Source organism: Ostrea edulis, chromosome 4, assembly GCF_947568905.1.
Source record: "Ostrea edulis chromosome 4, xbOstEdul1.1, whole genome shotgun sequence".
Classification (NCBI taxonomy): Eukaryota; Metazoa; Mollusca; class Bivalvia; order Ostreida; family Ostreidae; genus Ostrea; species Ostrea edulis.
In genome coordinates this window covers 92,366,731-92,389,966 of record NC_079167.1, presented here as the reverse complement: position 1 = coordinate 92,389,966, position 23,236 = coordinate 92,366,731, and the positions used below count along the sequence as shown (strand labels likewise).

Below are 23,236 nucleotides of genomic sequence, written 5' to 3'. Positions count from 1 at the left end.
GTAAACGCAGTCATCCGTAATATAAAAAAAAAACTGTGCCAAGAACGGTCCAACAAACTTATGTTATTTATATACGAGTCTTCAAACTGCCATACTGTAAATTTATTTCAGTTGATTTCCTAGTAAAAACAAGCACGTCCAAATGAATACAAACAAGAAAACAATAATACCCCAATAAAAGGTCATGCACTTATGTATATACACGTGTATATTGCAAGAACATTGGAAAATGTTTAACAAAAAAATTAAGAAGACATTCCAATGTCGTTATATGCCAAGAAATTAAATAGAATCATTATTGTACATCAATTCAAGTAAGTTTGATACCTTAAGAAAATATATATTGCATGCATCCTCAATGTCAACCCCTTTATGTCAGTTCCATTGTCAATCAAGTTTAGACTACAGGACTACGTTTATGCTGATCAACAGTGCATTTCATGTAAAGCGTTCAGCGATTCACAATTCTTACCAAAATCCTCGTCCCATGGCAAGAAGATATGTTTCAGTGTTATAACCTCTTTTGTTGCAGTGTCCGTTTTTTCCTCATAATATCCATGTAATGGCCGAGATATGGTGCTGGCTCTGTGGAATTTGATTTCTCACTTTTGGTCGACCTTATCTCGTAATATTCCTCAAGTTTTCGTAGGTCATCTAAACTTTTGCTTGGTCTCAGCCTACCTCTGTTTGCTAATTGCATGCTTCTAGACTTAATAGTGTCCTTGATGCGCACCACTTTCTTGTTTGGAGGTATTTTCTTGTCCCTGTACATCTCAAATAACGGTTTGCCGGTTCTTGAATCAATATGGTTGGCGGCCAAGAATCGCCGCAACTTTCTGTTCTCGTCCCAGAGTCGCTCGGCGCGAGATTTCTCTTTGACTAATTCGTCGATTTCCTGTTTGTATTCAGCATTCACTTTACTAACTTCGGCGGTTTTTTTGCTCATTCCCTCGACTTTCATCGTTAATTCAAATACTTGTGACTCCATTCGCGCTATCTGAGACTTCCGGTCATCCACGTCTCTTAGTAAGAATGTGTTCGTAGTCTTTGAGCGATCTAAATCTCGCTTCATCTTGTCCACCACCTCCGCTGTCACGCCCATCTTCTCCTCCTGCTGCTTGCGAAGTCTATCGTTCTCTTTCTTTAGGCGTTCCAGTTCTTTGATAAGCTCTGCAATTTGTTCCAGGAATCCTTTTCGTTCTCTCTCCAGAAGTTCATCCGTTTTCCTCTGCATTTCTTCCGCCTCATCCTCATATGATTTCTTGTTTTTTCCTCCTTTCTTTTCCACCGATTCTTTTTTTACTTCTTTCTTCGGCTTCATAATCAGTTTTGACATTTATATACACTAAGTTATAGTAATTTTTCCTTCAAAATTCTAAATGTTGTACTCAACATCAATCGTTATAATTCCTTAAAAATTATGAAACTTTAGATAGAGTGCACTAAACATCGAACAGATAATCCAAAGTATGAGTATCTACACAATATCAACTCCCGTTGACATGCAAAAGTTCCAAGTCGTACGTCAGAACGCGTTCATTGGGTTCAATGATTTAATGGGGGGAAATGGCATGCCATCTTTAGAATATTTCAATTTACTTTAGTGTGCACCAGATATAAGCCTACATTTTAAATCGTTCTTCTTATGTTTTTTAATGGAGTCCATTTATAAAACATTAAGATATTAATGAAATATTAAACGAAAAATATCACATATTTGCCCTATCGGGCTCCCAGTTCATAAATAACAACAAAAACACCAGGAAATTCGAGTCGTCAGTATTTAGCATTTGAGATCAGTATTCAAACCAAACAAAGGACATTTCAATATCTCTTTCAAATTTTTGAAATCGAGTGATCTATAACAAATTTAGAATCAAAAAACGATTTTGAAAGGAAGCAATGATGCGAATGGTCCGTCTTCTCAATTCATTTGAAATCCAAAAAGCTATTTGTTTGAATGTCAAATGTAGTATATTGACTGAATAGAACGTTTGTGAGTAAGGGAAATGAAATTGACAGTAATTAAAATTTGAATTTCAGACAAATGTTCAGGGCAAGTTGATCTCGAAATAATTTATCTTTTTATCAGCATGAAATGAAGAGAATATTGAGTAGGTAAAACCTGTATGCTCTTGGCAATATAACTACCGAGGATTTAAATTTATTTAATTTTTTTTAACATTTGCAATTGTAAACATTTTTGATAGGGTATCAAACAAAACGCAGAAATACAAAAGTGAAAAAAAATCAAAATTGAGAATTGATCTCAGGCTAAGCTTTTATTCTATTTTCATTTTATGCTAGTACCTTATAATTACCAAATTAAGAACGAAAGCACAGATAAAGTGCTGTGTATACGCACTTTAAAACAACAAAGGGTTTTGAATAGGTTTTATTCTCATATGGAGAAATGTAAATTTCCATATGCATCTCTCGTGTTATATCAAGGAGTGGGACAATGACTTATAATTTCACTGGACTTAATAAACAGCTAATAATTTTCTTTACGCTAATTGTTTTACACGAGATGAAGTAAGTTAACAGTTATATCCTGAAGAAAAACCCTGAATGAAATGATTAGTAAGATATGAATAAAAACATTCGGTTGATGCTGCCCTATACATTGGCACACTAACTTGCAAGGAAAAATCAGTCCCTAGGTCCCTGTACCGCAGCTTGAAAGAAGCTAGTTAGAGTATGAAACGCGCACATAGTTCCTGGGCTAATTTTTCTTCTATACATGTTAGTAAAACAGAATTTCCTTGTCGGTTACTGTACTACATCGATATATCTGACAGTTGACTGGATGTGAGCGTGTTTGTAAAATCCTAAATTAGGTTATTACATTGCAATGTACGTTACCATGCATAGAAACCTCTTACCCATTACATTATATATCTAATTGTCACCAGATTAATGAATTTTATGGATAGTAAAATCATTAACAGTTCATCAACAACACCGGACGATGGTGCAGCTGGGACTTCATCATGCGCAGGTACAGTAAAATTCCATCTAATTTTTCACCTCATTGTTAACACGATTATCAGTGATATCTTGATAAAAACGATGTGTTGCTAGCAGTTATGGTAATGATTGTATCGATTCAAAAACGGAGTACATGGATAAAACGCACGCTAGTTTTATGGGATATCACCATATTACCAAGTCAGCTGTGATTACTCATACTAATCCCAGTCCTTCGTTATGTCGCAGAAATTGGATTCCACCGACGTATTGTATTACATGGGATGTTGGGCCAGCAACGTCGCACGTCCCAGGCTTTTAAAACAAGCAGGTTGACCTCGAAATACCTTTTCAAGTTATGAGTTTAGAGCCCAGGGGAGCGTGAAACTAGCAAAAGCTGCAAGCGTGACAACTTACAGATCATTTGAATGGCGAGGCATTCCGAATAGGTATTAAAATTACCGTATTCAACGAGGATCAGCTCAACCCGTGTATAGAGATTTACCAAATCCGGTCAATGTCTAAGTGGACCTTTAAACTGGATATATACAACTGTACTTGAATTGTTTACATTTGGTGTCGATTTGAATGCCCACTTTGTTCGATTTCAATGGTCGATGTCTTATCGACATGCTCTATGATTTCTCAATGCCACCAATTCATGAATTCCTGTAACACAATTCACGGACGTTTTAATTGTCAACCAAATTTCTCCCTATTTTGAGACTTCTGGAAATATGGAAGATGAATCAGTAAGCACTGGTCGATAGAGGCTGCTGCTGATTCACCGCTAGTCATGGACAAATGTCCCAAGTGTGGAAAAACCGTGTATTTTGGTAAGTACCTTTATAATTTCCTAAAGTCTCAAGAAATTGTATTTACCATTGTTTTCTCTACTGTAAATGTGCAATACTGTATTTTTTTAAATTATAAAACTGTATAATGTTTGTGTTTGCATGAGCTGTCATAAAATGAAACGCCATGCAGCAATGTTTTATTGAGGAAAGATGTCCCACCTGGGGTAATCTCGGCGAGATTCGTCGAGGCTGGATATTTGGATTACACCTGGGGTAGCCCTTACTGGTGCACTCTCCTGTGCTTATTTTCTTCCGATTTATGCGTTGAGAAACACAGGGAAAAAACATCTTGCAGCAGATTTATAAAATATTTAAAGGGTTGCCGTGCAGTCTTGATTGCAGATCGATAGAGTTCTGTTCTTGGGTGATATTTATGTTTTTTTTATTTGAATGAGAAACGGTTAAAGCCCTGAGTGGAGTAAGTGCACCAGCTCAATGTTCTCTACGTTACACGGGACAGCAGCCCTGCCGGCGGGGACGGCACACAAAACATCAATTTGTATAAAAACATTTGTTTTAAGACGACGATAAATGAATGCTGACATATAGTGGTCATTAATTAATCCGTATGGACAATATACCTGTTGCAGCAATAGAATCAAGAAGTGTCCCCTATACCCGGGTGTTTGAATTTTTTAAAATATATTTTTTTTAGTAATTTACTGTATAAATAACATCAGCGTTTTGTATCATCCACGTGCTGTATATACAAAAAAATAAAATAAAAATGAATAATTGCAAGGTTCATTTCCTTGACAAGTCATTAAAGAACCATTAACATTTGTATAGAATGATTTTTTTGGTCTTCCTATCAAACGTTTCGTTTAACTGTTTAATTTAAATTTGAATTTGTCAATGAAAAATAAACTTGCAAGGAAAGGAGGAGAAGCAACACACTTTCATGAGGACTTGTTGGGCTTTACGGTACCTACTAATTCATGTAATTCAGTGGCAATAAAGTCTGCCTCATACGTTAGACACCGACCCGGAGTTATTCTTAAGTGTTCTTTAATCTTGTTCAGGTAGACACTTGGCCAAGTATATCACTTTACCTGGCAGGGCGTCGTCGATTTTAATGTGAAATTATTGGGTGACTTTTCTCATTACACACGTTTATCAAGCAAAATCAACACCGTTTATTTATAACAGATTGTTATGCAAATATTGCATGGCCTAGTTTCTTTATATTAGGCAGATTCTTCACTCCCCGGATATTATAGGCCAATTTTATTTTCATTTTAAGGGAGGGGGTATATTTGTTTTAGTCCATTGATGTGTAGATCTTGTTGCACGTGACGAGGGTATTCGCTTACAACAATGTGGCATGATTTCTGGTGACCAGTTTTCAAAATCTACATATAATCTCGATATCTCAATATTTTTATTATCTAAATGCTTTGGAATGACTTGGTTATTCAGATGCATTGAGACAAAAATTAAAGTCCCCTTTCTTTCCACATAGTTTTGCTGAGTAATCGACTCATTTTCTTAATAAATCAGATTTTTCCACAGGTGTCAAAATTTTATGAATAAGTACATGTATATATTTACAGCAATATGTTTAACTTATTTTGATGAAATGATACCCCACTTTTTCTTTTAGCTGAACGGAAAACCTCTCTCGGAAAACACTGGCATCCTAACTGTTTGAGATGTGAAGAGTGCGGCAAGATTCTAGCCCCGGGTCAACACGCAGAGGTAATAAACACGCACTCTAAAAAGTCAAATTGCTGAGCACGAAAACTATAGGAAAGAATTGTGTTACAACCTGTTATCTTCCGCGCCATATAACTGACCAGAGCATGTCGTCTTTCCGGCTGTCCTTCAGATCCGTCTGTCTCACTACGAGCATGGTGTATTTACGAATGTATTTCATTTATACAAATACAGTATATCATGATATTTAAAGCATGATAATTGTACCCAAAGTCCTTGACCTTCCATATGACCTTAACCTCTTAATTTGATTAAATTGGTAAAGAAAACTTTTCATACAGATACATTATAGATTTTGATAAATATGTCCCAAATTAATTCAATTGACCTTCAAAATTATCTTTGAAATGACCTTGACCATACATTTCTGTATGTGTTTGGGTGATTTCTTAACTTACTGGCGTACTGCTCCTAGGCAATTGAGCCCACCTCTGGTGTTTCCAGGGTCCCGTGTTTGCCTTGTTCTCGAATTCTATCATGAGATTAATCGATAAACAGAGGTCTGGCTTTTGATATTCAGATTGATGTAATGTTGGTATTACAGTATAATTACACATTGTACTGCTGTATATAATATTATATCAATATGATATAATGACTTAATATGTGTGGATTTATGTTTAGTTTGTTTTCTAAAGACGAGGCCTAGGTAACAGTGCTTTTAGTTGTTTGGTATTTTCTAATCACTCGATACCCCCACCCCCACACAATGATTGTATGAGTTTATATACATTCTTTGCTTAGTTTGGTTATGATAAGCAAAAATAATGGGGGATGGGGGGCTTGTGAATTTTCTATGATGTTTAAAAATTCAAAAATACCACCCCTCCCTGTATGACGCTATATAACCCCCCCCACCCCCCTATTTTGGACTTAATTGAGAAATCATGGGAATAAATTGTATTCCATTCGTATCAGTTTCGAAAAGCAGAAATGTCGTGATAGAAGCTGAAACTTTGAATGCACAGTGTGTATTTAGGTGCTAGTTGTGTTTCCGACTGTCGCTCCTCCGTGTAAATCACTGTGATTTCGTGTTAATCAATCGATATACGGTACAAAGTCTTGTATTCCACACGAAAGACAGACCACCTGACCCATTTAAAAATTACTCGCAGTCCTTTGTACTTTTAAGTGTCATCGGTTTGTATGAACGACCTTTTTATAAATGTGCAATTGTCATTGATTGAATGATTGTTTTAATTCATTTTTCAGTCTCGCAGCAAAATATGGGGGGGGGGGGGGGGATTAAATCCAGCAATATACCGAACAAGGCGAACAAGATTTTCTTCATTTAATTGGGGATTGTTTTGTACCTATGCGGTAAAGAAATGAAAATTTGATATCGGACCCATATAGGTGTTTTAGAGTTCACGGATAATATTGTATCGTTCAAGTTTTCTATTTATCTAGACATTTTATTGATAAGGTTTTTTAATCCTTGAGCTTCAAACAAAACTCATTCCATAACATGATCGGCTTGGGTGGTTAGATAATTTTATCTAATGGTGTATTTTTCTCAAAAGGGCATTTCATTATAAGACTTTTTACATATTTTAAAAGCAGTTTCTATGACATGCGATAACTTAGTTTCCTTGGAAGATTTTTTTAAATTTTTATTTTTTTATTTTTAAAGGGTAATGCTCGGATTAGATCTTAGAAAGACTGCTTTCGATTTTTAGATTTATCGGTTTTGTCGATCCTCGGTTAAAGGAACTTATTTATTCATTGTGGGTCCCTTTCTGACTTGTCTGTTTTCTTGTTGCATTGATCGATACTGTGGTGTCCATTACTACCGTAGCAGTCACACCATTTTTAAAACTGTTGTTGCTATAGTGGTCTATGTGTACTCTACATGCACTAGTACTTATATACAAATGCAATTATAGCGGTCACGCACCTTGGACGGGTACGTAACCAGGCCAACTCCCTATATAGGTTTTTTTTTTATGACCACCGTGACCATCACTACCGTCAGCAGTTGACTTGGAAATCGGGCTCGGATTTCTCTTTAAAAAATCTCAAACTTAAGTTTATTTCGAGAAATTCAGGCCTGTACCCCATTTCAACTGGCAATGTTTTCAATTTACATTTTCTGTACTGCTGGATAAGTCGTATGCCGTGCACGTAATTCAACCATTATCTAATTTAAAATGAAAACAATTAATTGAAAAGATTGTCAAGATAAAAAAAAAAAAAAACCAAACCATCGCTACGTTTCATATTTCCAAATTTCAGGGGAAGGGGAGGCCATATTGTCACAAGCCTTGTTATGCCATGCTCTTTGGTCCCCAAATGATGGGATATGGTTCCAATGTGGTATCGCCGGCAAATTTCAAAAGAAACAGTGACAGTACGTTGTATAATGGAGAATACGACTTCGATCTGAAACAGGTGTTCGAAAGCGGGGAAATGATACACAGCAACGGGAACTCGCAGCAAAATGGAGTTCTAAATCAGAAGCGACATTTTCACAATACACCTCAAGCAAGGGCGAACCCAAATCAAATCATGGAGTTCGACTTTCTCTCAGAAACTGCTGCTGAAAGTCGACAGATCATCGGGTCTCCAAAGAAAAGAACCCCGAGGGCCATATCTGAATATACAGGGAGAGAGTGAGTAGCCCGCATACTGGTGTTGGTTTCAATACATATGTTGTATTACAGAGTACTAACAGCTGCACACAGTTCGAACAATAAAAAACAATCAAACTTCAGAATTATTTACGGTGATAGGGTGTTTATGGGTTAAATTTAACATGCATTATTATTGAAAAATATTCCAGACTTTTGAGTGGCGAGTTTTACTGAAATTATATATTGTCTAAGGCTTTTATTGTCGTAGTACAGTATTATGTGGAACTGTGATACATTTAAACAGTACATGTAATTAAGTTAGTAGGCTGTAATTTATTCCACTGACAAATATGTTAACAGGCAGTTTAAAAATAGATCAAACAACCAGCCCACCGGGCCTATATACCACTTTAAACACAGCAGTACATAAAGAAAAAACGAGAAGGGGGGGGGGGGGGGCAGCGTTAAGAAATACATTAAAATATGCACCTTAGAATAGATACAAGTTGTAAGTAAATACCTGTGTACCAAGTTCCGCAGTATCTTTTATGAGATATTGGGAGAAGCATATAACCATAAGCATGCATATTTTGAATACATATACACACACAATTTACATTCTTAATTTTTGAAAATATTTAAAAATTTGAATATATATCAAAATTCAATTTTGGTCGGAGTGGTTACAAGAACTCCAATCTCGCAATGATTAACCCTCTGAGCACCTTTCCTGTTTTTCTTATTGTCCCATATTAGAGATGTAAATTTTGACAATATTGTGTCAAGGCTAATTGGTTTGACGAATTTTCAGAGAGAAGTCCCACCTACTTAAAAATAGCATCCGCCACCGCGAATCAATACGCGAGTTATTCCCCTTTACCCGGAAATCTCCCAAGCCCAGCTTCCGCCAGATGTATTATCGTTTACAAGTTATTTTTGATGATGCTTGTGGAAGTTTGGAGGCGAAACTGATAGAAATGAACAGGTAAAATGCGGCCGTTTTAATCTCCCTGATTATCTCCTCCGTGTTTGTCTATCGTTGTGGCTTTATCACAGCGCTAAGTTTACCTGATCAAGGTGTTCAGCCAACTTCAGGTGATCTTGTTTATCTTCTCTCTCAGTATCTATTTTTAAACTGTTTGGTTATGTTAGAGTTAAACAGGTATAATTTTGTTACTTGTTTACCTTTCTCGTTTGAAACTTCTAATTTGATCTTATTGTAAGCAACGATCATCGATGTGCTTTTCTGCTTGCGCCGGGGAGGGGGGGGGGGGGGGTATTTTATACCCCCTTAATCGGATATTCGGGGGTCCAGGCCTATATATTTTGGTCTGCCCGTCAGTTTGTCCACAAAAACTTTAACCATGGTCATAACTTTTGTAATGGATGGTGAAAGGGCTTCACACATGTATTCCAACATCTTTTTGACCTCATGACCTTTACCGTTGAGTTTGGCCATAAAGTAGCATCAACTTCTATTATTTTTGCTCACAACGATGGATTACACTTGATTATGATATTCCGAGAGTGTATCACTTGTTCACATTGACCTTCAACCAAACATTACATTCCTGAGGAGGTCTTAGTGTAAGTGAATATGCAGAGGAGGTTTCTTGAGACTGTGTGGAGTTAGTGGCTGCTTGTAAGCTCTCTAAACGTAGGCCTGTAGACACAAATCATACAAAATGTACACATTTCAATGCATCATTAATTGATAGGTACCATAATCACATTTTATTGTTTGAGTCTGAAATGTGTCTTATTTACAATATGGATGCTATTAATTTTGTAGTAATTAGGGCTATACGGACCATGGATATCGGCTTGGATAGCTCAGTGGTTAGAGCACCTGACTAGTAATGCAGGGGTCCCGGGTTTGATTCCCAGTCCAGCCAAAGATTTTCTCCTCTCGCCTATATATACTACATAGAATTTATATATACATGTATACTACAATTTCTAAAAGATGATCATGATGATAGAAAGGTGTTGTATAATTTAAAAAGAAGAATTAGTCATGCATGATGTATTAAATACAGAATATTGGAACAATAGAATACTTAGAAAAAGAAGTGACAAAAATTATGTCACATGGGTCTCTATCTCCCTGTGTACAAATTAATTCTATCTCCCTGTGTACAAATTAATTCTATCTCCCTGTGTACAAATTAATGATGGCTAAAGACAGTCCATTTCTCATGTTACTGATGCATCAGATCTGATTAATTTTCAGAATGTTATCAGTGAATATTAAGCTATCGAAAACATGAAATACATAAAAAAAGACATCAATAATATTAAACGGAGGCTAACATAGTAACTAAGAATTGACAAAACTATATAGGGTTGGGGTTTGGAGATTTTTCAAAGCCTGACAGTATTTTTTCTGGCACTCTCTAAATTTTAATATAGTGTTTATAATAGATTCAGAATTGTCATTAATTATGTACAATACAGTATGTAAATGGGGGGGGGGGGGGGGGGGGGGGATTCCACCTCACCCACCTCCCATTCCTTTTTATCATTTTATTACCATAACCCCTGTTTTTCTCTCCTCCTCCCTCATTCCTTTTCCCTTTCCCCTTTAATTTGAATTCCTAGACAACCCAACATGGCTATTAAGTATATAAGCAGTTGGTATTTATTGAAGCTATGTTCCTAGTTCCCAAGATGCCTTAAAATTTGTCTTGGCACAAAGGTAGCAGGGAAAATATGTTGGGAATTCTTTGATATTAATATTAGAATTTCAAGGCAGTAATGTAAAAATACAGAGCTGTATGTTCATTACATGCATGTATTTGCTAGAGGAACAACAAACAAAATATGAATTAATTATAAACAAAGCTCTGTTTTGGGATAACTTTTAATTTTATATCTTATTTACAAGTATGAAACATGAAAATTAAATTGACAAGAAAAATGGGAAACTTGAAAAGTTCAAATATAGTTTGAATTTGGATTAGTACTCTGAAAGTGTGAATATACATGTAGCTTGAATTTGGATTAGTACTCTGAAAGTGTGAATATACATGTAGGAGTATGAAGCTTATGGAATTCTGCAAGGAGTGTATGGTAGAAGTATTATCTGACTTAGCCTTGTAACCATTGAATAAAGATAAATACATGTGAATTCATGCAGTATTCATTGTGATCAGATGTGTGAACCTGTCAATTAACAGGTAGCTAGATAGGTTCCTACTCCTAAGGGTCTTCATGTGTGTTTTTTGAATGTGGACACCTGTGGTCATGCTTATTTAGCTGTGTAATGGAGCTTGGTTATACCAACCCCATGTAGCTCTGTTGACATACTCTGGTAAGCATTGAGTCTACAGACAGTTAGGTCCAGCTGACATATCTCCTTAATCCATGGATGGTAGGGAACCTCAGAAAATAGCATTAGGCCGTGAGCCAACCCAGCTAGCTGAGGGATTGAATGGTGGAGGGGGTCCATCAATATGGTCTGAGAACCAGTCAGTCTATATCTTTTTCCTGTCCTGTTACAGTAGCTTTATATGATTCAACATACTAATGTGTACATATCTTGATCGACTTCCATCCCCCACTTTGGGGGGGGGGGGGGGGGGGGGGGGGGGGGGGGGTGTAAACATTAAATTTAGAAAAAGAAAAACAGACCCCCACATGTATTAAAATTACTCGGTTGATCTGGACTGCTAGGTACATTATCTGTAATGGCTATTTTAAATTAATTGTAGATAAATTGTAACAGATAACAAATCTCTAACAGTATTCTTCTTCAGACAGTATCATACCTTCTCTGTGCATGTTTACCTAGGTGGGATATGAGATATTGCTAAACCAGTGAACATTTATTGTTTGTCGAATATACCATGGCAAAATAACTAGTGTGACACATTAGACAAGGTCCATTGTGATGCACATCACCACACGTGTAAGACATGTTTTGTGCTGTATTTGAGAAATATTTCCTTTTAGATTTCCCCTCAATGAAGACCAGAGACAGTTACAGTTAAACTAATGTACAAATTACCGTCTCATTTATTTATATGGTTTGTAGTTGTGTGCAGACACAGCACTACACAGCTCCACAAGAGGTCAGGAGTTTTTTATTTGTAGTTATTTAAACATTGACCCATATTGTGGGCCCCGTACCATATGGTATTTACAAGAGCACTGTCTATATTCAATCAGCTGATATCATTAATGACCTGATTACTGGATTTGATAGCCTTTACTCTGTCAAAAAAAAACACCAGTCATGCATCCCCAATCATTTCGCACCTGAGTGGGCCAGTCACCTGGATCTTGATCAATACAATATATACCTGTAATTACAGGTGATTGAAGGTGGGAGAGAGGTATTTACTTCCCTCCCTATCAGTATATGTACTACCTTGACCTGGCATTGGGAGGAACTAAATGCAGTGCGGTATCAGAATGAGATAGAGAGCCTCTGGTACATACATTGTCTCTGTATGGATTACTTTTAGTACATCCGTCTAGCAACGGACCTCTTTCTGTTTTACATTTTGTCTTCTTAATGACCTATATACATTTCTTTGGTGAGGGAGTAGGAATAAATGTGTTCTCTGATTGTTTTCGAGGGACAAAATGGAGACAATATTTGATTACGAACAGGAAACTCTGATTGATTTGGCTGAGTAAGTATTAGAAATGTTTGCGAGTTTTGAATTTTGACAGTGTTTTACCTTTTGATTTCATGTTTTGCATTTTTGTAAAGACTTCATTTACATAAGTATGTTGGTTATTTTGTGTTTGTACATTAATGCGTATGACATTGATTTTTTTCCACCAAATTAGATGATACGTGTTTCAGACTTTGGCTTGTGTATTTTTCTTTAATAGACATGTTTTGAAAACTAACATTAAGTTGTTTGGTTTTCTGGTGCATAATAACAGGTTTTCCTATGAAAGGGTTTTGTGTGGCATGAGCATTCTATTCATGGTCATAGTGAAGTGAATGTTTTCTAAAACGTGGAAGTATTCCATGCATGCTTAAAGATTTTATGTCCTTTACAGACGAGAACTAATAAAGAAGATACAGGAATTCAATGCTTTTTATGATGGCAAGAAGAGACAGTCGCTCAACATTAAGGAGGTGCGTATAAGGTCACCACACGAGTAACGTACATGTAGTTACACAAACTATAGATAGTTTGTACATCAGTATTTCTTATCTAATCATTTTTTTAAACAGATTGAACCTAGAATTTATATTACATGCACTAATGAAATTCATTTGGTGTATATAATGAAAAGTTTGATTGCATGATCATGTTGGTAATTATCATCACACTGCTATGATAATGTAGTGTACTGACTCCAAAAATTAATTTACTACATTACATTTTCTCTTGTGCGAAATGTTTATGATTATCCATTGTCATGCATACAAATCTCCAGGGAAATATCTCGATGTTATTTGTTTGCGTGACATTGTATAATCATGGACTACAAAATAACGAGTTCATCAAACTGTGGATGCAGCAAAGGTGATTTATTATCCTCTGTTTACCTACGAATGTTTCTGGTGTTGTTACATGTGGAAACACATGAAATGCATGTAATATACAAAACAATCTGTTGTCAATTATCAGAAGTGAGTATGCCAATTATTAGAGGGGCAGTATTTGTTTACATGTTATACACTGTTAGTACCATGCAGTGGTCACAGATTACCTGCAAAAACTGATCACTCAACACAGTGGAGAACCACTTTGTATCTCGGAGGGAAAAAAGGGGGTGATTTGATTTTATTGCTGGTCAACATGTCCATTTGGTGTCTGTTAACAAGGATTGTCAGATACGCGATAAGGACATTACAGAGGCATCTGAACACTGTGCTGAAATGGTGCCTGAAGATGGCTAATCTTACTGTAAACAAAAGGGCTATCTAGAATTGCTATTGGGAGTTATAATGGAACAAGTATATCCCATGGGAGTTCTTCACTGTGGTTCTTGTGTAAGAAAAGATTATTTAAGAAGTTAAAAAAAAGAGAGAAGGTTTGCAGTTTTATGAATCTTCCTTACTGTATACTGAAACCATGTACCAATAATTGCATTAAATATTTTCTGAGTTTGTATTACAGTTATGGCTTATTCTATGTATTTCTGTGTTTTACTGTACGAGTCTTTTTTTCAGTCGGTGGATCAGTTGGTGATTGAGGGTCCTGTGCGGATCTACTGGGGGGTTCTTCAGCCAATCCAGTTACAGGAATTTGATAATGTTCCTTCTGTTCCCTCACCAACATCATGGCGGCACAGTTTTGTTCCAGGAGATAAAGTTCCAGATATAAATCCAGACCTGAAGGTACAAATTACACTGCTTCTTATAATGATAATGAAGATTTGACTATAGAGATAATTAAAAGCCATCGCATACTCGAAACTAGAGGGTTTAAAAAAATCTTTTTAGACGTAGGAGTCTGTAAGATGAAGTATCGGTATCAGAGTTGCCAAAGCAAACAATAAATGCTGCACAAAAATGTGCTGGCCATGGTCTTTAATGAAGGATGATTACAGACGATAGATTAGTGGGACTCTGATCTTGGTCTTTTATGTGTTTGTAGAGAAACAGGGTATTGATTTGTCAGTCTGTAAGAAATGTTGGCTCAAAATCAAGGTGTTTTGGGAGCAGAATATATTGCCTCAAGTAGGAAGTCCTGATTCCCTTATCTCTCACCTTGTCTGATAATAAACCTTTTAAATTACACCCAGCCTTATATTGCAGTGAACTTCAGATTTATTTGAAAATCTCTTCAGATTGATTATTCAGCATAGGTGAAGGTTTTGCCTTTTGAATGTAGTTATGAGGATATAATTTGTTTGTTCAACATATGTTTAGAAAATTATGAAAGATGTCGGTGTATAATAGAATACAGAATGTTTGAAGTGTATGTAAGGTGTAAACCAACAGGGAAGTGACCCAGAGTTAAACTAGCATAAAATGATTACGGAGTACGTACGTTATTTTAGATTCTTCGTACATGTATTAAGGGACGCTGTATTGAAGAGGTGAAAACATCCCACAGGAATCGCGTTTGTCTTTCTGTCATCATTTTTTCAACATAATACTTTTATGTTTTATACAAAGCTAGTTGACCTTGAAGAAATGCACCTTCCCACTACGACAGTTAGAGGTAGTTGATTCTGTAGTTGAACATTGAAGTTTTATGCAGATTTGGGAAAAGAACATAATCACTGCTCTTTGTCAATACAAATGTCAATTTCCCTGTCAATACAAATGTTAATTTCTCAGTCAATACAAATGTTAATTTCTCTGTCAATACAAATGTTAATTAATTTCTCTGTCAATACAAATGTTAATTAATTTCTCTGTCAATACAAATGGTAAACAATTTTTCTGTTAATACAAATGTTAATTAATTTCTCTGTCAATACAAATGTCAATTTCCCTGTCAATACAAATGTTAATTTCTCTGTCAATACAAATGTTAATTTCTCTGTCAATACAAATGTTAATTAATTTCTCTGTCAATACAAATGTTAATTTCTCTGTCAGTACAAATGTTAATTTCTCTGTCAATACAAATGTTAATTAATTTCTCTGTCAATACAAATGGTAATCAATTTTTCTGTCAATACAAATGTTAATTAATTTCTCTGTCAATACTAATGTTAATTTCTCTGTCAATACAAATGTTAATTTCTCTGTCAATACAAATGTTAATCAATTTCTCTGTCAATACAAATGGTAATCAATTTTTCTGTTAATACAAATATTAATTAATTTCTCTGTCAATACAAATGTTAATTTCTCTGTCAATACAAATGTTAATTAATTTCTCTGTCAATACAAATGGTAATTTCTCAGTTAATACAAATGTTAATTTCTCTGTCAATACAAATGTTAATTAATTTCTCTGTCAATACAAATGGTAATTTCTCAGTCAATACAAATGCTAATTTCTCTGTCAATACAAATGTTAATTAATTTCTCTGTCAATACAAATGTTAATTTCTCTGTCAATACAAATGTTAATTAATTTCTCTGTCAATACAAATGTTAATTAATTTCTCTGTCAATACAAATGGTAATCAATTTTTCTGTTAATACAAATGTTAATTAATTTCTCTGTCAATACTAATGTTAATTTCTCTGTCAATACAAATGTTAATCAATTTTTCTGTTAATACAAATATTAATTAATTTCTCTGTCAATACAAATGTTAATCAATTTTTCTGTTAATACAAATATTAATTAATTTCTCTGTCAATACAAATGTTAATTTCTCTGTCAATACAACTGTTAATTAATTTCTCTGTCAATACAAATGGTAATTTCTCTGTCAATACAAATGTTAATTAATTTCTCTGTCAATACTAATGTTAATTAATTTCTCTGTCAATACAAATGTTAATTAATTTCTCTGTCAATACAAATGCTAATTTCTCTGTCAATACAAATGTTGATTAATTTCTCTGTCAATACAAATGTTAATTAGTTAACACCAGTACATTATATATGAATTAAGTTCTGTGTGGGATCTTCCTAACTGTCAGTTTTCTAGCCCCCAGAATTGTTCTCTCAGAGTTAGTAAAATTATATATCTCTTCACAATTTTTCAGCAGTCAAGGCCCCCCATAGCCAGCCTCTTCCAATGAGTAGAATTATAAGCCTAACCCTAACCCTGGATGTAAATTCTCTCTATTTCAGCGAGTGCAGTGTGTGGAGCTAGCCTCTCTGCAGAGTTATTTGTGGATATATAATCTTTTTATTCCAGCTGACAAGGTTAGATTTATATGTGGATCTTTTTTATTCCAGAGGTCGAGGTCCCCAGAGCCAGCCTCTCCCCGAGTTAGCAGAGGTTTAGATGACAGTGTAATATTTTCTCCACCAGATGGCGTCGTGATGCGCCGGAAGAACATAAAAAAGTTTAACACTGTTGCTTACCGAGGGGATTCCCGACCCAATAAATGGAAGAGGGCCTCAATAAATGGCCACATTTATAACTTTGATGTAAGTTTGTATTGCCCTAAAGATTTGAGTCTAGCATAATTAATTCTTTTAAGATTCTAGTGTGTCAATTTTACCTGTACTCTGCACATTTCAGAACTCTTCCCGACATGATAAAATTGATTGTAATCTTCCTAAGCCAAGAGTTAATATGCCATGATTAGTCATACACTTGTCATCATGATGAATTTTAGTTCAAATTTGATCTTGAATGTTTTCTCCATGAACTGCATATGCTGGTTCTGTCAAATCAAAAGATAAGTGCTGTGTTGTTTAGAACTTGTATCGCTGTTTGTATTTCAGACTTGTATGACTGTTTGTATTTCAGACGAGAATTTTTACCCCTGTATTAGGCAGCTGTACCAGTGTTACGGTGGATAGTAACTGTACTACGTATGGGGTCATTAGAACACTGCTGGAGAAGTTCAAGGTCAGTGGAGCTTCTATGTACTCAGCATTTACAGTAAAATACGGTTATAGCAAAATTCCAGGCTCTATGTACTGAGCATTTACAGTAGATCACAGTTATAGCGAAATTCCAGGCTCTATGTACTGAACATTTACAGTAAAACACGGTTATAGCGAAATTCCAGGGCTGGCATTAAATAATTCAATATAACCAGACTTTTTTATATTCAATAAAAATTTCATTATTTTCTTCACATAGGGGAATAAATATCACTTCACAATAACAATGAATTCATTATAAGCATGTTTTACTGTATAAGTAAATATACCTGTACTTAGATTTGTAGGTAAAGAAAAAGAACAAAAAAATGTTAAAGTATTTGCCAAAATTATCTGGAAAACATTGGTTTGATCAATATTTACAGATAGAGAACCAACCTGAAGAATACTCATTGTATCTAGTGTCAGAAACAGAAGGTATGTATAAAGACAATGTAGATTCACAGTCAAGGAGAAGTGCTTACATATTAGGCAATTTCATGAATGAAGCATGCTTTCAAAAGGACTTCATGCCTAGTTATACTATCTCAGATAAAAATTAAAACAAAAAGAATTCCGTGTCACTGATGGACTAGATAATTCAGAGTGAAAAGATTTATGGATTAAAACACAAAACATGATGTGTCTGGTGGGAAGCTGTGTTGTACAAGCAGTGTAAAGGATGTTTTTCAGAAGGCAAAACAACCTTTGACTCTTTGTAATATATTTCATGCATTGAGAAGTCATTTAAATTTCTTTGTACAATGTATATCCTTGAAGGCAACACGATGTTGGCTCAGTGTCAGCATTATGCATTATCTTGTCCTCCATGTTAAAGTACGTTGTCTAACAAATTTTACCTGACAGACTTACTGCTAAAGTTGTTAAAGAAAAAAATGTGTTGCAAAGTTTTACAACATGTATCTAATGCACTTATGAAAGTGAATAATATAAAGATGGCAAATATTCTTCACAAACAAAGGAATAAAAATATTCTTTTACTTACCTTTATACCTGCTGTAACATCCTGAAAAATTATACTAATATCTCACACTTTTCTTCAGGTGAAATACTGTTAAAGGACTCTGACCACCCTTTGTTGGAGAGGATAGCCAGGGGGCCAGATGAGACCTCAGGGGTCAAGATTTATCTGAAGGACCGAGTACTATACACCAGGAAGAACTCCCTAGTTACCCAGGCAGTGGTTGAGGAGGAGGAAGACGTGATTGAGCAGGTGGAGGCCCCGGTCAAGGCTGAACAGAGTCTACCTGATGAGGCAAGTGGACTAATCAGTGTAAAGAGGGGGAACTCTTAAGGAGGAATAACGCCCCAGGGAAATCTGATGTGGATGGAAAGTGGAGGATATGTACAATAATATTTTGGAATTTAAGACTTTCAAATTTCTTTTTTAGTTAAAAGAAAGCAGTTTTAGTAGAAAATAATCTGAATTTTTTTTTAAAAACCCTGCTAGTCTCAAACACTCGAACCACAGATCAGCAGTCGACGTGTTAAGCTACTGAGTTACACAGCTAGGCAATTAGATTGTAAAGGACTGTACAAGTATTGCTGATATGTATATTTTCATTCAGGTTTCAACAGGAAGTCAGCCATTATGACAATGTGTTATTCTGCCTTAAATGTCACAATACAGATGTTGTACTTTCTTTTTATACAGAAGATCGAAATCAAACATTATATTCATTGTGCTTGCAGTCCAGTATGCCATAGTCAATTAAAGGACTGTTTTATACTATGATTTGATTAGGGCTGTTCCATTAAAATATTTGGGGGGTACCAGGGGAAGGCAGTTTTTTAAAACTCTATAAGTGGTTCACACTGGTGGGATATTGATTCTATGGTGGGTGGCTTTTGCACAAAAATTGCTTCTATGGGTTGTTATTTTACCAAGCTATATACCAGGGTAATCTGTGAGGAAATAATCAGAAGAACACGCAATTGACAAAGGCAATCTTGGCGTTCTGTAAATTATGCTTGAAAGGGAATTGCATGTATCGAATACTGAAATAAAGTTGATATCAAGATGAAATAGTATTTTGTGCTGTAGGATGGGAACAAAATTCTGATTTGAGAATATTTTAAATTCTACTTTTCAAATAAATCAAGTTGCTTCTATAGGTGCCTATAAAGCTTCATTATTTGCCTCTATGGGTGGATAGGAGTGTACCAAAATCACTTCTATGGGTGGTCATCCTAATTTCCAAGTGCCTTCCCCCTGTCCCATTTATGTTTTACTGGAACAGTCCTTAAGATAATATTGTCTGTGATTATTTAAGCTGTTTTCCTTTATTCTATGCTTTTTGTAGGTGGAACAGTTGATAGCAATACCTGAGCCGGTCTTACTAGGAATATTAAGGAAATTTAAGGATGATGAAGATCGAGAAGTCAGGACAGTACGAGCAAGGTAACATCAACTGTTGCCACTTTTTAATTACTGGGAAATACTAATTAATGAGAATTTTACACACATCCGAAATTGGCATCAACCAAGCTGGTGATCATGAGGAAGTTTTCTCAATTTTCAATCACAAGAGCAAATCTTTGACAAAGACTTGGATTTATTTAATAAGGTCCTGTGCATCATAAATAGTTTTCAGTTTGCGCAGTCATAAGTCTGTCTGAAGGTGTGTGAGCACCAATTTTCCCTCTTAAGTATTTAGTTGTTGCCTTTGAAAAGTTTTTTTCTGGACTAATGATAGTTTTGCTCAAGTTTGTGTATTGCTCGGAACTGCTGTTCAGGTGAGAAATGTGGCCCATGGGTCACTTGTTAACTTCACAAGGCATAAACTTTATACTTAATGGTCAGAACAAAGTGACCGATAAAGGTCAATCATTTTATCATAGGTCAAATTTACCATAATTTAACTATCTCTGTTGATTGGTCAATTTTCTACCTATTGATTATTTTCCAGGTATGACCTTGCAAAAAGAAGATTAAAAGACATGATGAAAATCAAAATGTGACAACCTTTGCTTACTGGATACATTTACTTGTGTCTCGTACCAAATTACAAACTCCAGTATCAGGAGTCTGCCGTAGAGAAACACATTCTTGTGTTGCCAGCTGCCAGCAAGGAACCAGTCAGAGATTGGGGCAATAACCGTTTTTGCCAACTTTCAAAGTCATCAAGCAGCTAATTACATTCATCCACACAAACATCTAAGGGCAGTGAAATGTTGCTCAGGGCCAGATTACATTGGAATCACTTGTTTTTATATTTCATGATCATGTGACCAGTTTTTCATTCTTTGTCTTTTTACTTTGATGTATATGTGTTCAGCTGTCCTTCAGTCTGATTTACATTTCAACACTGTGGGATAACTCATGAATGGCAGTGATGGAGTTTATATGTCAGATTCTACAGGATGAATGTGCAGTGATAAGATGGTCTTAGTGCCGAGTTACAAGTTACTGGTGGTAGAGAAGTGGGCGTGTTTTTATATATGCTATTTATAGTTATGATGTAAGTGCTAATCCAGTGCACGTTTATTTGTACAGATGATTTCAGTTTTTTTTTCTTTTATCCGTGTTTTTATTTACCAGTGAGAATTAGTGAAGTGCCGCCGGTTAGCAGCTGAATAAGTCATGAGGATTAGTGAAGTGCCGCCGGTTAGCAGCTGAATAAGTCATGAGGATGTGTCTTTGGGATTGTTTCTAATATCTCATATCATGGATTAACTGAAACACTTAATTCAAATCAGAATATTTCATTAAATTATATATAGGAAGTAAATTAGCAAAGATGAAAAGGATTTTGATCAGATCCAATTGCCATATCATATAGCAATAATATTAATTACTCGGCATTTAAGCTTCAGTAATACATGTGCTATGGTTTCAGTCAAATCTTGCAGGTCAATGAAGAGTCTGGATAAATGAATTGCGTCTATTAAAAAAATGAGTATCATACAAATAATTAGTTCCCGAGATAAATAATGTAATGATTATTCCGGTTGAACCTTCAGTTCTCTTTCCTTGTCAAAATATGATTGCCATTTGTTAACTTGTAATGAGAGAGGATTTGATACAAGTGTGTGTGCACTTGTTTTCCAATCTCAACAATTGAAATAATATGTATTTAGTCGTGTTCTTGTTTCTTTGAAATGCAGTTTAATGTATCATCCAGAGGTTGGATTTTCTGGATTATTGGCATCCAGGTGTATAAGGCCCCATTGTGTATTTGGATGTATAATATAAAGTACTATGACAGACTGAACATAAGGTGAAAGAAATATTACCCGGAGCATGTGTATTTTTGGAAACATTATTATCTTGACACTTTCTGGTATTGTAAATTTCAAAATGTGTACTGCTGACATTTTGAACTCTTGAAAGTTTGAACTGCTGATCCCAAGCAATAAAATGGTGCGGATCTGGATTTTTAAAGAGTAGATAATAAAGAGGGACTGATTCTTCTGTCAGTCTTTTGAAATGTGTGTAACTGAGCATGTTCTGAGGGGACTTATATCTGCATATTGATCTGTGTGATCTATTTATTTTTTAGTCAAACATTCCAAACCATTTTTCATACTTTCTTGTACTAAAATTATTGATTTTGCATGTTAGGACACGTTTTAGATGTAAAATGGCTCTTGTATACAGATATTGATAGCATTGTACATGTAGTACATAAATTGAGCTTAAATTTCTTAAAATTTTAAAATTCCATGCTTGTCACAATTATTACCTTTAGTACTTTTCAGTTGAGAATTTGGGAAGTAGATCTGTGAAAACAGTATTTAATTCATATGGCTTGTCGTTATTATTGTGATGTTTTTATATATGGAAATGTTGATAGGTTTACATTTGGATGACGACATTGAAAGATTAAGCACTCGTACGTAGTTTAGAATATAGCTATGGACAGCGGTTGGGCAAATTTTACTGAGGTTGAAGTATTTTATTAGGTGAATCAAAATTGCAATACATTTCAAGCTCCTCATTGTGTAGAATCATTCTAGGAACACTTGTTCTTTGAATGTTTAAAATAGGAAGACTTACAAAACATGTCACAGTGAGACAAGTTTTTAATTTCGTCAACACACACTTTTCCTTGTGTATTTTCTTAATACAGGTGCACGAAAATGGCTAGTACATTGAACATTCCCACACTCTGTCTGCAGCAAATGACCTGTCCACAAACGATGATGTATTTTGTCAGCCATGCAATTCAACAGGTCAATGTTTATGAGCAATCATGGTTATCCTTGAATGAGTCTACATGTGGTCAGGTACTAACTGGGATGTTGTTTTCATGCTCTACTTTACACTGTAAACATTGTCCCATTCATACCCTTAATAGATAGTAAACATCCTGATTTGTCAAAGCTTTTCTGCTATTCAAGTATTGGGTATTTGTCATCAGTGTGTGTACTGGGTTTTTTTTCTCTGAATATCCTTTGTTATCGCCCTTTACTGTTTTTTCTTGAATTGCGTCCCTTTCCATTGTTATTATCCGCCCTTGTTGCCAACAGTGAGAGCTGTTATGAATTGTTGCAAATATGGTGATATCAAAGAATTGTATGAAGTAGGCTTGCGTCATTGTGTTATAAAAATAATAAAAAAGCAAGAATTTTAAGATGTTGTATTGTTACTAAGTCACACTTAAGAACAGTTATAGCATCAGACAAAACGGATAGATTTATTAATTGCTTGCATGATAGTTTACACCATTTC

The 23,236-nt window shown here is 35.3% G+C and overlaps 1 protein-coding gene across 1 annotated transcript; it reads left to right on the top strand.

Moving 5' to 3' along the window:
* Positions 1-2,964: 2,964 nt before the first annotated feature.
* On the top strand, positions 2,965-23,138 carry LOC125668618 (ras association domain-containing protein 2-like). The gene is made up of 11 exons (XM_048902928.2): positions 2,965-3,806; positions 5,431-5,525; positions 7,779-8,155; positions 13,136-13,214; positions 14,259-14,426; positions 16,903-17,097; positions 17,423-17,524; positions 17,928-17,979; positions 18,606-18,817; positions 19,866-19,963; positions 20,472-23,138. Exons 1-11 carry the CDS (start codon positions 3,767-3,769, stop codon positions 20,521-20,523), a joined length of 1,470 nt encoding a protein of 489 aa, XP_048758885.2. The 5' UTR covers positions 2,965-3,766; the 3' UTR covers positions 20,524-23,138.
* The last annotated feature ends 98 nt before the right edge of the window (positions 23,139-23,236 follow it).

Coding starts and splice junctions, on each gene's coding strand:
- LOC125668618 (XM_048902928.2), top strand. CDS start 3,767: ATGGACAAATGTCCCAAGTGTGGAAAAACCGTGTATTTTG. Junction 5,526..7,778: donor CCCCGGGTCAACACGCAGAG/GTAATAAACACG, acceptor TCCAAATTTCAG/GGGAAGGGGAGGCCATATTG. Junction 19,964..20,471: donor GTCAGGACAGTACGAGCAAG/GTAACATCAACT, acceptor ATTATTTTCCAG/GTATGACCTTGCAAAAAGAA.